The sequence below is a fragment of the Sebastes umbrosus genome, chromosome 9 (genome assembly GCF_015220745.1).
Source record: "Sebastes umbrosus isolate fSebUmb1 chromosome 9, fSebUmb1.pri, whole genome shotgun sequence".
Classification (NCBI taxonomy): Eukaryota; Metazoa; Chordata; class Actinopteri; order Perciformes; family Sebastidae; genus Sebastes; species Sebastes umbrosus.
This window is the reverse complement of record NC_051277.1, coordinates 15,380,501-15,395,244: the sequence shown is the minus strand read 5'-3', so window position 1 is coordinate 15,395,244 and position 14,744 is coordinate 15,380,501. Positions and strand designations below refer to the sequence as shown.

Below are 14,744 nucleotides of genomic sequence, written 5' to 3'. Positions count from 1 at the left end.
CGAGAGAGAGAGAGAGAGAGAGAGAGAGAGAGAGAGAGAGAGAGAGAGAGAGAGGGAGAGAGAGAGAGAGTGGATGTGTGTAACATAGTACTGCCTCTGTCCAAGGTGCTGAAATTCTGTTGTCAGCTATCAGACAAACATTTCAAGATGCAGCTTTGCAATAACCAAAGAGGGAAATTTCTAACCTCTAGAGGAGAGTCTGGTTCATCCAGGATGCTCTTCTCACTCTGTATCCGCTGCATCGTCCCTGTAGAACTGGGGTCCATTATCAGCACGTTCTGACTACCGGCTCCTCCGAACTTACAGTCACTCTTTCTGGAGTCAGTCGTCCTGCACACCTCGTAGTTGTACACGTGTTGGAGAGTCCCTGTCCCCAAAGTGTCTGAGTAACGTGGTGGATAATATGGAATCACAGGGAGACTGGAGTGATACAGGACGCGAGACTGTCTCCACCTGTAGATCTTCACTGATATAATAACCACTAAACACGTGATGAAGAGGAAGGAGACTACAGCCAGAGCCAACACTAAGTAAAAAGTCAGGTTGTCATTGTACTCCTTGTCGTGTGTAAAGTCAGTGAACTCAGACAGCACTTCAGGGAAGCTGTCCGCCACCGCCACGTTAACAATGACTGTAGCTGAACGAGAGGGCTGCCCGTTGTCCTCCACTATAACAGTCAGTCTTTGTTTCACAGCATCTTTATCAGTGACTTGGCGGATAGTTCTTATTTCTCCATTCTGTAAGCCCACTTCAAACAGCGCCCTGTCTGTGGCTTTCTGCAGTTTATAGGAGAGCCAGGCATTCTGTCCAGAGTCCACATCAACAGCCACCACTTTAGTGACCAGATAGCCCACATCTGCTGAACGAGGCACCATTTCAGCCACCAGAGAGCCACCAGTCTGGACTGGGTACAGGACCTGAGGAGGGTTGTCGTTCTGGTCCTGGATCAGTACTTTCACAGTCACGTTGCTACTTAGTGGAGGGGAACCTCCATCCTGCGCTTTGACGCGGAAGTGGAAGTCTTTGATCTGCTCGTAGTCAAAAGAGCGCACTGCATGGATGACTCCACTATCAGCACTAACGGACACATATGAGGAGACTGGCACTCCGTTAACAGAGGAGTCCTCCAGTATGTAAGAAACACGGGCATTCTGGTTCCAGTCAGCGTCTCTGGCTTTCACTGTGAATATAGAGAGGCCTGGTGTGTTGTTTTCTACAATGTAGGCCTCATATGAGCTCCTCTCAAAGACAGGTGCGTTATCATTCACATCAGAGATCTGTAAGGTGAGAGTGACGCTGCTGGAGAGGGAGGGCACTCCCTCATCAGAGCACGTCACTGTTATATTATACTCAGAGGATCTCTCTCTGTCTAAATCACTGTCTGTCACTAAACTATAGAAATTATTTGTTGATGTTTTTAAAATGAAGGGTATATTTTCGCTGATAAAACATTGCACTTCTCCGTTTTCTCCAGTGTCCCTGTCCTCAATATTTATCATTGTAACGACTGTATTGAGTTTGGCATCCTCTGATATCACAGTTGACTTCGACATTATGTTAATTTCAGGTTTGTTGTCATTTACATCTTGCACATCAACAATTAACTTAGAAGAATCTGTGAGTCCTCCATCATCACTAGCAAGTACATTTATTTGATAGTTTCGCGAATCTTCAAAATCAATATTTCCAAATAAAGTAACTACGCCGTTTTCCTCATTTATCTCAAATAATTTCCTGATATCATCTAAAGTATTTGTTATTGAATACGTTATTTTACCGTTTGAACCCTGATCTGCATCTGAAGCTGAAACAGTGGCAACAACTGTTCCTTTAGGTGAGTTCTCAGTAACTGTAGCTTTGTATGTTGGCTGTGTAAAAACGGGGGCATTATCATTGATGTCTAAGACTGTAATAACAATCAGCATTGTTCCTGACATCTGCGGCTCTCCTCCATCTACAGCCGTTAACACCAGAGATATCTGCTCCTGTTTCTCTCTGTCTAAAGCCTTCTGTAGCACCATCTCTACGTTTTTATTCCCATCTGCGTTATTGCGCAGTTTCAGAGCAAAATTATCAGTTGGTCTTAATTCGTAGCTTTTTAAATCATTAATTCCAACATCAAGATCCACAGCCCTCTCCAGCACAAATTTAGCTCCGGCGATCACTGCTGATTCACTAATTTTGAATTTCTTTTCACCTTTTTCAAAGGTTGGTGTGTTGTCATTAATATCTGTGATCTGAACGGTAACAGTGTAAAACTCCATCGGATTCTCCAAAATAATCTGAAAATGTAAAGCACAAGGCGTCGTCTGTCTGCAGAGCGCCTCTCTGTCGATTCTCTCTTTGACGAGGAGGACTCCTCTTTCTCTGTTCAGCTCGATGTACCCGTCGCTGTCTCGGGTATAAATTCGAGCTTTACCAGATACCAGACGTTTGGTTTGTAAACCTAAATCTTGTGCTATGTTTCCCACTAAAGATCCTTTGGCCATTTCCTCCGGAATAGAGTAGCTGACCTGCCCGAGCACCGAGCCGACGGAGAGGAGACAGATGAACAGCAGTACTTGCCTTCTCATTGTTCTATCTGAACCGTTTCCGCCTGATTCAGCGTGATTATATCCGACAAAAAACTGATATCGATTCAAGTATCAAACGTCGATTTAGCGCCTGTATAAATAATCCACAAAAGAAGGAATAAAGAAAGAAAGTCCCAAAATGTCGACGTCTTCTTTTCAAATATTCTGCACGACTCGAGTGTCCGTTCTTTCCCGTCCTGCTCTTTCTTTATTATGTCGATGTTACATGGGAGGTGCTGCTGCAACCCTACTGTTACTGCCAGCCGTCGACACTCTGGTCAACAGCGGCCCTAAGAGTCCACAATGTAAAACTGCAGAAATACAAAATAATAGAATATATGTTCAGAAGACTCACTGTGAATAATCTGCAGTTGAATGAACGTAATGATAAATACAGCTGGAATGTAAACATATTCCCAAACCTATGGTTGCTGCAGGTATGGATGCATGTTTTTGCAGACAATTTAACTATAGAGCGCTGTTTTTGTATAGGGTCATTCTAAAAATAACTACACAGTTTGATTAAAAGCATGAACAGCATACCGATTAAAAGGTTAATAACAACTTAGACAGAGAACTGAATAATGTAAAAACAGATCTCACTATCGTGGACACTGGAAACACTGAGAAGAAGAAAAAGAAGCAGACAAAGTTATTGTCGCTCTCCGAGGTTCTGAAATGGAGACATTCTGATAAACGACCGACATCACTGCACAAGTCCAACAACAAGACACAGATTCATGTGCCAACACTTACAAACTATCCTATGAATGATGCCCACAAAATATATTAATTACCACGACACCGACAAGTATATTAACCACATTATATTATATTATATTGAAAACTCAGCTCAGTAAATGTTCAAAATCAGTGGCAAAAAGTAAGAAAAATGTTTGATGTATATGTGTAGAGAGTACTGAAACAAGCTTTCATAGATTATGCAAAGTCAGAATGTAAAAACAAGACAGCTGTGTATCTGCCTCTGAAGTCACAAGAAACCAACATCGATATTAATACTCGATCAATATCAAAAAAGTGAACTTCAGTAAGAACTTCAGTAAGGAGATCTAAAAAGAGAAGAAAGCACTGAATAAAGACTAAAAATAATATGATATTCCTACAGAGTAAGGACACAGAGTTTAAGATAAGATGATCCCCAAACTTAGCAATGCTCCATTATTTCAAACAAAAAACTACGAGCTTTAAATTTCGAGATGGCCATTGATTACGGTGTGTAGAAACAATATTAAAGCAGTCCAACCTCTAGAGGAGAGTCTGGTTCGTCCAGGATGCTCTTCTCACTCTGTATCCGCTGCATCGTCCCTGTAGAACTGGGGTCCATTATCAGCACGTTCTGACTACCGGCTCCTCCGAACTTACAGTCACTCTTTCTGGAGTCAGTCGTCCTGCACACCTCGTAGTTGTACACGTGTTGGAGAGTCCCTGTCCCCAAAGTGTCTGAGTAACGTGGTGGATAATATGGAATCACAGGGAGACTGGAGTGATACAGGACGCGAGACTGTCTCCACCTGTAGATCTTCACTGATATAATAACCACTAAACACGTGATGAAGAGGAAGGAGACTACAGCCAGAGCCAACACTAAGTAAAAAGTCAGGTTGTCATTGTACTCCTTGTCGTGTGTAAAGTCAGTGAACTCAGACAGCACTTCAGGGAAGCTGTCCGCCACCGCCACGTTAACAATGACTGTAGCTGAACGAGAGGGCTGCCCGTTGTCCTCCACTATAACAGTCAGTCTTTGTTTCACAGCATCTTTATCAGTGACTTGGCGGATAGTTCTTATTTCTCCATTCTGTAAGCCCACTTCAAACAGCGCCCTGTCCGTGGCTTTCTGCAGTTTATAGGAGAGCCAGGCATTCTGTCCAGAGTCCACATCAACAGCCACCACTTTAGTGACCAGATAGCCCACATCTACTGAACGAGGCACCATTTCAGCCACCAGAGAGCCACCAGTCTGGACTGGGTACAGAACCTGAGGAGGGTTGTCGTTCTGGTCCTGGATCAGTACTTTCACAGTCACGTTGCTACTGAGTGGAGGGGAACCTCCATCTTGCGCTTTGACGCGGAAGTGGAAGTCTTTGATCTGCTCGTAGTCAAAAGAGCGCACTGCATGGATGACTCCACTATCAGCACTAACGGACACATATGAGGAGACTGGCACTCCGTTAACAGAGGAGTCCTCCAGTATGTAAGAAACACGGGCATTCTGGTTCCAGTCAGCGTCTCTGGCTTTCACTGTGAATATAGAGAGGCCTGGTGTGTTGTTTTCTACAATGTAGGCCTCATATGAGCTCCTCTCAAAGACAGGTGCGTTATCATTCACATCAGAGATCTGTAAGGTGAGAGTGACGCTGCTGGAGAGGGAGGGCACTCCCTCATCAGAGCACGTCACTGTTATATTATACTCAGAGGATCTCTCTCTGTCTAAATCACTGTCTGTCACTAAACTATAGAAATTATTTGATGAGGTCTTCAAAATGAAAGGTACATTTTCGCTAATAAAACATTGCACTTCTCCGTTTTCTCCAGTGTCCTTGTCCTCAATATTTATCATCGTAACGACTGTATTGAGTTTGGCATCCTCTGATATCACAGTTGACTTCGACATTATGTTAATTTCAGGTTTGTTGTCATTTACATCTTGCACATCAACAATTAGCTTACAAGAATCTGTTAGTCCTCCATCATCACTAGCACGTACATTTATTTGGTAATTTCGCGACTCTTCAAAATCAATATTTCCAATTAAAGTAACTTCACCATTTTCCTTATTTATCTTAAACACTTTTCGAACATCATCTAAAGTATTTGTCATTGAATATGTTATTTTACCGTTTGAACCTTGATCTGCATCTGAAGCTGAAACAGTGGCAACAACTGTTCCTTTAGGTGAGTTCTCAGTAACTGTAGCTTTGTATGTTGGCTGTGTAAAAACGGGGGCATTATCATTGACGTCTAAAACTGTAATAACAATCAGCATTGTTCCTGACATCTGCGGCTCTCCTCCATCTACAGCCGTTAACACCAGAGATATCTGCTCCTGTTTCTCTCTGTCTAAAGGCTTCTGTAGCACCATCTCAACGTTTTTATTCCCATCTGCGTTACTGTGCACTTTCAGTGCAAAATTATCGGTTGGCTTTAATGCGTAATTTTTTAGATCATTAATTCCAACATCAAGATCCACAGCCCTCTCCAGCACAAATTTAGCCCCGATCACTGCTGACTCACTAATTTTGAATTTTATTTCCCCTTCTTCAAATGTTGGTGCATTATCATTGATGTCTGTGATCTGAACAGTAACACTGTAAAACTCCATCGGATTCTCCAAAATAATCTGAAAATGTAAAGCACAAGGCGTCGTCTGTCTGCAGAGCGCCTCTCTGTCGATTCTCTCTTTGACGAGGAGGACTCCTCTTTCTCTGTTCAGCTCGATGTACCCGTCGCTGTCTCGGGTATAAATTCGAGCTTTACCAGAAGTCAAACGTTTGGTTTCTAATCCTAAATCTTGGGCTATATTTCCGACTAAAGAGCCTTTCGACATTTCCTCCGGTATTGTGTAGCTGACCTGCCCAATAACCGAGCCGAGCGAGAGGAGAGAGATGAAAAACAGCGCTTGTCCTTTCATTGTTCTATCCGGGTGTTTTCTCAGCGAGGTTCGACAGTCCGGTTATAGATCCCATAAACAGCAATCCACTCCAATGTCAAATATCAAGATCTCAGCTGTATAATCCACACAGAGAAAAGAAAAGTCTCGGAGGTCGTTGTGTCTGTTATCAGATATTCAACATACTCCAGAAGTGCGTTGTTATCCGTCGTGTTCTCTCTTCTTTATGGTGGTGTAACATGGGAGGTGCTGCTACAGCCCTACTCTCAGCCGTGCACACTGCACACTCTGGTCAACAGCGGCCCTAAGAGTTCAAAATACAAAACTGCAGAAAACCAACATGAACTAATCTGTCCAGCAAACGTCACTGTTAGGGAAGTGCAACTTGAAATAAGGTAATAATAGCGTAATAATAGCCAAATAAGCAACATTGCAAACGATGAGTCGCCACTTCAGAAGTATTTATGGTTATAATCTCTCACTTTTGTTTGAAACTTCAGCCATAAAAAAGTGTCCAGAGAAACATGAACCATATCTGAATAAAAGTATAAAAAAACACGTATATAGAATATATTATAGAGATTAAGAAAGAAGTACTAAAAAATTAAAGTAATAACTTTGGGTGGAAATGGAGGGGAAGCTGAGATGTCGCTGTCCAAGGTCCTGAAATGATTAAAGTCTAAAAACGGCACTACTAACTACTGACCATCACAAGTCCTTTCATACAGATACAAATATTACAAGTACCATTTTTAACGTAAGAAATTTAAAGTGTCACTGATATTTTGCCAAAAACACATTAATGTTCATTATGAAACCATGTGAATAAGCATTCAGTAAATACTTGTACTATATGCTCAATCTGCACTAAAGCAAAATAAAAATATCGTATCCAAATTGCAAAACAGCAAGTTTGATATTCAATCAAATACCTTCACCAAGACTCATTCAAAATCGTGTACTATTAAATCAGTCTGTATAAAAACAAGGTAAAAGTAGTCTAACCTCTAAGGGAGATATCAGTCCGCTTTAACACACACTGCAACTAAATCAAAGTGGATGCTGTCCATGGTTCTGAAAAATGTGGAATTAGCTGCAACGGTTCACTATCAGTGCAACCAAACACTGACAGAGAAATTAAGGCACAGATACGAAGCTACATTATTTAACTGACCTCTAGAGGAGAGTCTGGTTCATCCAGGATGCTCTTCTCACTCTGTATCCGCTGCATCGTCCCTGTAGAACTGGGGTCCATTATCAGCACGTTCTGACTACCGGCTCCTCCGAACTTACAGTCACTCTTTCTGGAGTCAGTCGTCCTGCACACCTCGTAGTTGTACACGTGTTGGAGAGTCCCTGTCCCCAAAGTGTCTGAGTAACGTGGTGGATAATATGGAATCACAGGGAGACTGGAGTGATACAGGACGCGAGACTGTCTCCACCTGTAGATCTTCACTGATATAATAACCACTAAACACGTGATGAAGAGGAAGGAGACTACAGCCAGAGCCAACACTAAGTAAAAAGTCAGGTTGTCATTGTACTCCTTGTCGTGTGTAAAGTCAGTGAACTCAGACAGCACTTCAGGGAAGCTGTCCGCCACCGCCACGTTAACAATGACTGTAGCTGAACGAGAGGGCTGCCCGTTGTCCTCCACTATAACAGTCAGTCTTTGTTTCACAGCATCTTTATCAGTGACTTGGCGGATAGTTCTTATTTCTCCATTCTGTAAGCCCACTTCAAACAGCGCCCTGTCTGTGGCTTTCTGCAGTTTATAGGAGAGCCAGGCATTCTGTCCAGAGTCCACATCAACAGCCACCACTTTAGTGACCAGATAGCCCACATCTGCTGAACGAGGCACCATTTCAGCCACCAGAGAGCCACCAGTCTGGACTGGGTACAGGACCTGAGGGGGGTTGTCGTTCTGATCCTGGATCATTAATTTCACAGACACGTTGCTACTGAGTGGAGGGGAACCTCCATCCTGCGCTTTGACAGTGAATACAAGCTGCTTGATCTGCTCATAATCAAATGAGCGCACTGCATGTAATAGTCCAGTTTCAGAGTTTATGGATACATAAGAAGAAACTGGGCTGCCACTGACCTGTGTGTCCTCCAGGAAGTATGAGATTCTTGCATTTTGATTCCAGTCAGAATCTTGCGCGCTCACACTGAATACTGAAATCCCTGGGACATTATTTTCAATAATATAGGCTGAATAAGTCGGTTTAGTAAAGAGTGGAGCATTATCGTTAACATCAGAAATTCTTAGATGTAAAGTTGTTTTGGTAGAAAGTGGGGGTGACCCTGAATCGGTTGCAGTTATGGTTATGTTGTATTCTGGTTTCGTTTCACGATCAAAAGGTGCATCTGAAAGTAAATTGTAATAATTAGTCAAAGAAGACTGGATTTTAAAGGGGAGATTAAAATCTATTGAGCACGTTATTTGACCATTTCTTTCAGAGTCTGCATCTTTGACATTAAAAACAGCTATAGTCGTGCCTGGAGGGACATCCTCTGAAATCAGGCTTGAGTAGGACATTATATTTATAACTGGAGCATTATCATTTATGTCAGTGACCTCAATGACAACTTTGGTTGCGTCACTTAGGGCACTCTGATCTTTGGCGATCACTCTTATTTCGTATTTTCTGTCTTTTTCGAAATCAATATTACCAGCCACAGTTATTTTCCCGGATAAACTGTCAATCTCAAATAGTTCACCTGACTTCCCATTTACGTTAGAAAATGTATATGTGACCAAGCCATTAGACCCACTGTCGGCATCTGAAGCATTTACAGTGGATATATACGTGCCTATGGGTGCATTTTCCGTCACAGTAGCAGTGTACAGGGATTGATTAAATACAGGAGGATTATCATTGACATCAAGAACAGTGATCTCTATATTTACTGTACCAGATCGCTGTGGAGTTCCTCCGTCTACTGCTATCAGCTTCAGAGAGAGGTGTGGATTCATCTCTCTGTCTAATGGCTTCTGTAAAATCATCACAGCGAATCTGCTTCCATCAGCGTTGGAGTGCTGCTTCAAAACGAAATTATCATTAGGGGATAAAACATATTTTTGCAAGCTGTGAATCCCTGCATCGGGGTCATAGGCGCTTTCCAAGTCGAAATGAGATCCTATTGTTGCAGATTCACTGATTTCTAGATTAATTACATTATTTTTAAAAGTTGGCGCATGGTCATTTACGTCTAATATTTCTACCGTCACCCTGTGCAGCTCAATCGGATTTTCCAAAATAATTTCGAAGCTGAAGCTGCACGGTGTTACGTCTCCACAAAGCTCTTCTCTGTCTATCCTCTCGTTCACGACTAGAATCCCTTTGTCTGTCTTCAGCTCGGTGTACTGGTTGTTTTCTCCGGTCACGATACGGGCCCGACCAGAACGGAGCCTCTTCAGATCCAAACCAAGGTCTTGCGCTACATTACCAATCAGAGAGCCTTTCTTCATCTCCTCCGGTATTGAATAACGTATCTGGCCGTTGACGGTGGAAATCATGAAGACGAAAACGATCAGTTGCCATGTAAGTGTCCAACACAACAGCCATTTTCCGCATCGGTGCTGGCGTATCCCCATGTCGTTAAGAGTAAAATCCTAAATGTAACAGCAAATTATATTCCACAGCCACCCACGAAGACGTAATCTACATTCCAGTTCAACAGAGCTGCATTTCTATGGAGCAAAACTGTTCAATTATCAAACAAAAAAATGCTGTTTCAAAGCGACCGTATATCCGTCGAATGCCTCCCTGTATGAAGAACAGTGTTTCTGCCTCTCCTCTTTCTCTCCTCCTCTCTCCTCTGTCCTAACATCACTAGATTTTGTTTCACTGATCAACAGCGTCCCTTAGAGTCCAAATGGAGGAAAGAACCGACAACTGCAAATAGGTTAAAAAAACTTTCTATGCAATCTGGTCTGCACACAACAGCAATACAAAACATCTACTGCAATTAAAAAAATAATAGAAGGAATTTCTCAACCCAGGATGTAACCTAAAATCACAAACTCCACACAATCAAAGCAGACAGAGAGTAACGTTACCAAACCAGGCTGTGTGGAACAGTCCAGCAGGGCTGATTATATGAACAGCAGATCATGGTTTGAAGGTTAAATTCTGCCTTTAGTTAAAAAAAAGTAAATAGAGTTTAATAAGAGAGGTAACTAAAAAGGGAAATAAAGAAGCTCTAGAAGTTTCACAATGTATGTAATAAGTCCTGAATATGAATAGAGAAGCAAGTGATGAAAAGTGAGGTGCTGTCCATGGTGCTGACATTAATGAATTAATTTATAGCGTGCAACAGTTCACTATCAATGTTACTAAACACAGAAGGAGAAATACCGGCACAGAAACGAAGCTACATTATCTAAGAGTTCATAATACAAAACTGCAGAAAACCAACATAAACTGATCTGTCCAGCAAGCTCACTGTGAGGAAAGTGTAACTTGAAATAGGTAATAATCGCCGTAAAAGCAACATTGCAAACTGTGAGTCGCCACTTCAGAACTGTTCATGGTTATGATTTCTCACTTCTGTTGGAATCTTCGACCATAAAAATGTGTCTATAAAAATGAACCACATCTGAATACAAGTATTACAAGATAGAATAAATTAGAAAAGAATGAGAAAAGAACTACTAAAATATTAAAGTAATAAAAACTTTTGGGAGGAAATGGTAGGGAAAGCTGAGATGTCGCTGTCTAAGGTCCTGAAATGATTAAAGACTAAAAACCGCACTACTCCCACTACTGACCATCACAAGTCCTTTCATGCGGATACAAATATTGCAGGTACAAATTTTAAAGAGAGAAAATTAGAGTGTCACTGATGTTTGTAAAGGAAAAAAATATATTAATGTTCAATATGAAACCATGTGTATAATAAGCATTCAGTAAATACTTGTACTATATGTTAAATCTGCACTAAAGCAAACAAAAAATATCCAAATACCGAAACAGCCAGTTGGATATTTGTTTCAAATACAGTCACCAAGGCTCACTCTAAAGGGTGTACTATAAAAACTGTATAGAAAAAGGTTGAAGCAGTCTAACCTATAAGGGATATATCAGTCCGCTTTAACTCACAATGCACCTACAAGGTGCTTGTAAAATAATACACAGCCTATCACTGATTGAGAATGTAGGTAATGGGATGCTGTCCATGGTTCTGAAAATGCGGAAATAGCTGCAACAGTTCACTATCAATGCAACTACACACTGACAAGAGAAATTAAGGCACAGAGACGAAGCTACATTATTTAACTAACCTCTAGAGGAGAGTCTGGTTCATCCAGGATGCTCTTCTCACTCTGTATCCGCTGCATCGTCCCTGTAGAACTGGGGTCCATTATCAGCACGTTCTGACTACCGGCTCCTCCGAACTTACAGTCACTCTTTCTGGAGTCAGTCGTCCTGCACACCTCGTAGTTGTACACGTGTTGGAGAGTCCCTGTCCCCAAAGTGTCTGAGTAACGTGGTGGATAATATGGAATCACAGGGAGACTGGAGTGATACAGGACGCGAGACTGTCTCCACCTGTAGATCTTCACTGATATAATAACCACTAAACACGTGATGAAGAGGAAGGAGACTACAGCCAGAGCCAACACTAAGTAAAAAGTCAGGTTGTCATTGTACTCCTTGTCGTGTGTAAAGTCAGTGAACTCAGACAGCACTTCAGGGAAGCTGTCCGCCACCGCCACGTTAACAATGACTGTAGCTGAACGAGAGGGCTGCCCGTTGTCCTCCACTATAACAGTCAGTCTCTGTTTCACAGCATCTTTATCAGTGACTTGGCGGATAGTTCTTATTTCTCCATTCTGTAAGCCCACTTCAAACAGCGCCCTGTCTGTGGCTTTCTGCAGTTTATAGGAGAGCCAGGCATTCTGTCCAGAGTCCACATCAACAGCCACCACTTTAGTGACCAGATAGCCCACATCTGCTGAACGAGGCACCATTTCAGCCACCAGAGAGCCACCAGTCTGGACTGGGTACAGGACCTGAGGGGGGTTGTCGTTCTGGTCCTGGATCATTAATTTCACAGTCACGTTACTACTGAGTGGAGGGGAACCTCCATCCTGCGCCTTTACTACAAGCTGAAGTTGTTTAATCTGTTCATAGTCAAACGACCTCACTGCATGAATAGCTCCAGTTTCAGTGTTTATGGAGACGTAAGAAGATGTTGGACTACCATTGATTTGAGTTTCTTCGAGAAAGTACGATATTCTAGCGTTTTGATTCCAGTCAACGTCCAGTGCTTTGACAGAAAATATTGACACCCCAGGGGAATTGTTTTCAGTAACGTGAGCAACGTAGCTACTTTTATCAAATACTGGAGCATTGTCATTAACATCGGAGATTCTCAGACGTAATATTGTTGTGCTTGACAAGGACGGTGATCCCGAATCGGTGGCCCTGACAGTTATGTTATATTCCGGCACTACTTCTCTGTCAAAAGCTGAGTCTGTTAGTAATGCATAGTAATTAGTTAAAGTTGATTTTATTTTAAATGGGAGGCTACTGTCTGTTGAGCAAACTATTTTGCCATTTTGCTCTGAGTCTGCGTCAATCACATTAATTATTGCCACTGTGGTGCCAGAGGCAGAGTCCTCCGGCACGGGGCTGGAGAATGACATCACATTTATGACAGGCGCATTGTCGTTGACGTCTATAATCTCTATTTGCACCTTACTTGAATCGGCCAGACCTCCTTGGTCCATAGCTTTTAACATAATTTCATATTTCTTATCTTTTTCATAATCTACTTGACCTACAAGTGTTATGGTTCCTGTAATGTCGTCTAAATGAAATATGTCAGCAAGCTGCTCTTTCATGTTTGAAAATCGATATGTGACAAGACCGTTTGATCCACTGTCTGCATCACTTGCATTAACTGTAGTGATATAGGTGCCTTTTAATGCATTCTCCGAGACAGTAGCCCTGTACAGAGACTGGTTAAAAATGGGAGGATTATCATTAGCATCAAGCACTGTAATATCTATATTTACTGTACCAGATCTAGCAGGAGTTCCACCGTCAACAGCGATGAGCTTCAGTGATAATCGTGGCTCACTTTCTCTATCTAACGGTTTTTGTAAGATCATCTCAGCATATTTTCGACCATCTGGATTTGAGTGCTGCTTTAAACCAAAAATACCATCCGTAGTTAGTATGTATTTTTGTAGACCATTACCGCCTACATCTGTGTCTTCAGCACTGGGTAACATGAAGCGTGATCCTAGTGTGATGGATTCACTTATTTCAAATGTATTCTCACCCTTTGTAAATGTCGGAGAATTGTCATTTATGTCAGTTATTTCTACTGTCACTCGGTGTAACTCCATGGGGTTTTCTAAAATCACCTCAAAGCTGAAGCTGCACGGTGTTACGTCTCCACAAAGCTGCTCTCGGTCTATTCTCTCGTTCACCACTAAAACGCCTTTGTCTGTCTTCAGCTCGGTGTACTGGATGCTTTGTCTGGTCACGATACGGGCCCGACCAGAGCGGAGCCTTTGCACATCCAAACCGAGGTCTTGAGCCACGTTACCGATAAGTGACCCCCTTTTCAGCTCCTCCGGAATTGTATACCTGATTTGGCCCGACACGATGTGACAGAGACACCAGAAGAACAGCAGAAACGGCCATACTGAGCTGCTAAACAAACGCCCTTTTCCGTGAGGAGATTTTCCAAACGCCATTACACAAATAAGAAAAAGTGTCACCAAAAGCTGGCCGTATACAATCCACAGAAAACAAAGGCAGTTGCATGAAGTAATCCTTTGATTTTAAAGTCCTCGCTCCGAATGAAATTATGTCCGTAGTCCTGCGTATGAAGCACAGACTGTCTTCTCTCCTGGCTAAACGGGAAAATGAAGGCTCTGCCTCCACTGAACCAACTCTGAACACTTGTTTCACTGACCAACAGCGTCCCTTACTGTCCAAAGCATGAATATCATGAACACAGGCAGAAAATAAAAAAAGAAAGAAAGAAATTTGCCAAGAAGTTTAGTGTGGAATAACTACAATGTTAGATCAATAAGGCATCATCATAAAGTCATATAAAACAGAAAACAAAAATTACGTTTGGTTTGTGCTGCCTTTTCTGACCAAAATGATCACATATCTGTCATTAATAAAAAGGACTTGCGTTGAATATGTAAAAATGTATCATTCTGGTAAACGATGACATTAAAGGGGAACTACGCCCATTTTCAAAATTCATACATGTTATTCCTATGGTCTAAGACAGACCAAAACATATAAGTAAACATGAACAACTCTCTCCCAAATTCAAAAACTAGAGAACTAAAACTCAAACTGTGTAGCTGCTCCATAGACAATGAATAGGGAGAGATGTTAGAGACGACACTGAGAGCACCCAGAGAAATGTTCTGAGTATATGTGAACATTTTCTGTTTCACAACTGACAACACTACAAAATAATAAAAATTATTTGGGTATAAAAAAGAAAACAAACATTCTGTGGGTCTATAAAAGCAGTCTCCCATTCATTGTCTCTGA

General features: G+C 41.9%; 5 protein-coding genes across 12 annotated transcripts in view; all 5 read right to left on the bottom strand.

Annotated features, from left to right (window-relative positions):
• The window catches only part of LOC119493873 (protocadherin gamma-C5-like), a 223,100-nt gene that overhangs the window by 97,319 nt on the left and 111,037 nt on the right, over nucleotides 1-14,744 (bottom strand). The gene's annotated exons all lie outside the window — the stretch shown is intronic.
• On the bottom strand, nucleotides 108-2,588 carry LOC119493902 (protocadherin beta-16-like). The gene has a single exon (XM_037779419.1). It carries the CDS (start codon nucleotides 2,571-2,573, stop codon nucleotides 123-125), a length of 2,451 nt encoding a protein of 816 aa, XP_037635347.1. The 5' UTR covers nucleotides 2,574-2,588; the 3' UTR covers nucleotides 108-122.
• LOC119493923 (protocadherin beta-16-like) lies at nucleotides 3,493-7,354 on the bottom strand. The gene has a single exon (XM_037779438.1). The coding sequence runs from the start codon at nucleotides 6,220-6,222 to the stop codon at nucleotides 3,823-3,825; it is 2,400 nt and encodes a 799-aa protein (XP_037635366.1). The 5' UTR covers nucleotides 6,223-7,354; the 3' UTR covers nucleotides 3,493-3,822.
• Nucleotides 7,367-10,210, bottom strand: LOC119493910 (protocadherin gamma-A5-like). The gene has a single exon (XM_037779426.1). It carries the CDS (start codon nucleotides 9,800-9,802, stop codon nucleotides 7,367-7,369), a length of 2,436 nt encoding a protein of 811 aa, XP_037635354.1. The 5' UTR covers nucleotides 9,803-10,210.
• On the bottom strand, nucleotides 11,060-14,232 carry LOC119493909 (protocadherin gamma-A1-like). Its single transcript, XM_037779425.1, has one exon. It carries the CDS (start codon nucleotides 13,919-13,921, stop codon nucleotides 11,483-11,485), a length of 2,439 nt encoding a protein of 812 aa, XP_037635353.1. The 5' UTR covers nucleotides 13,922-14,232; the 3' UTR covers nucleotides 11,060-11,482.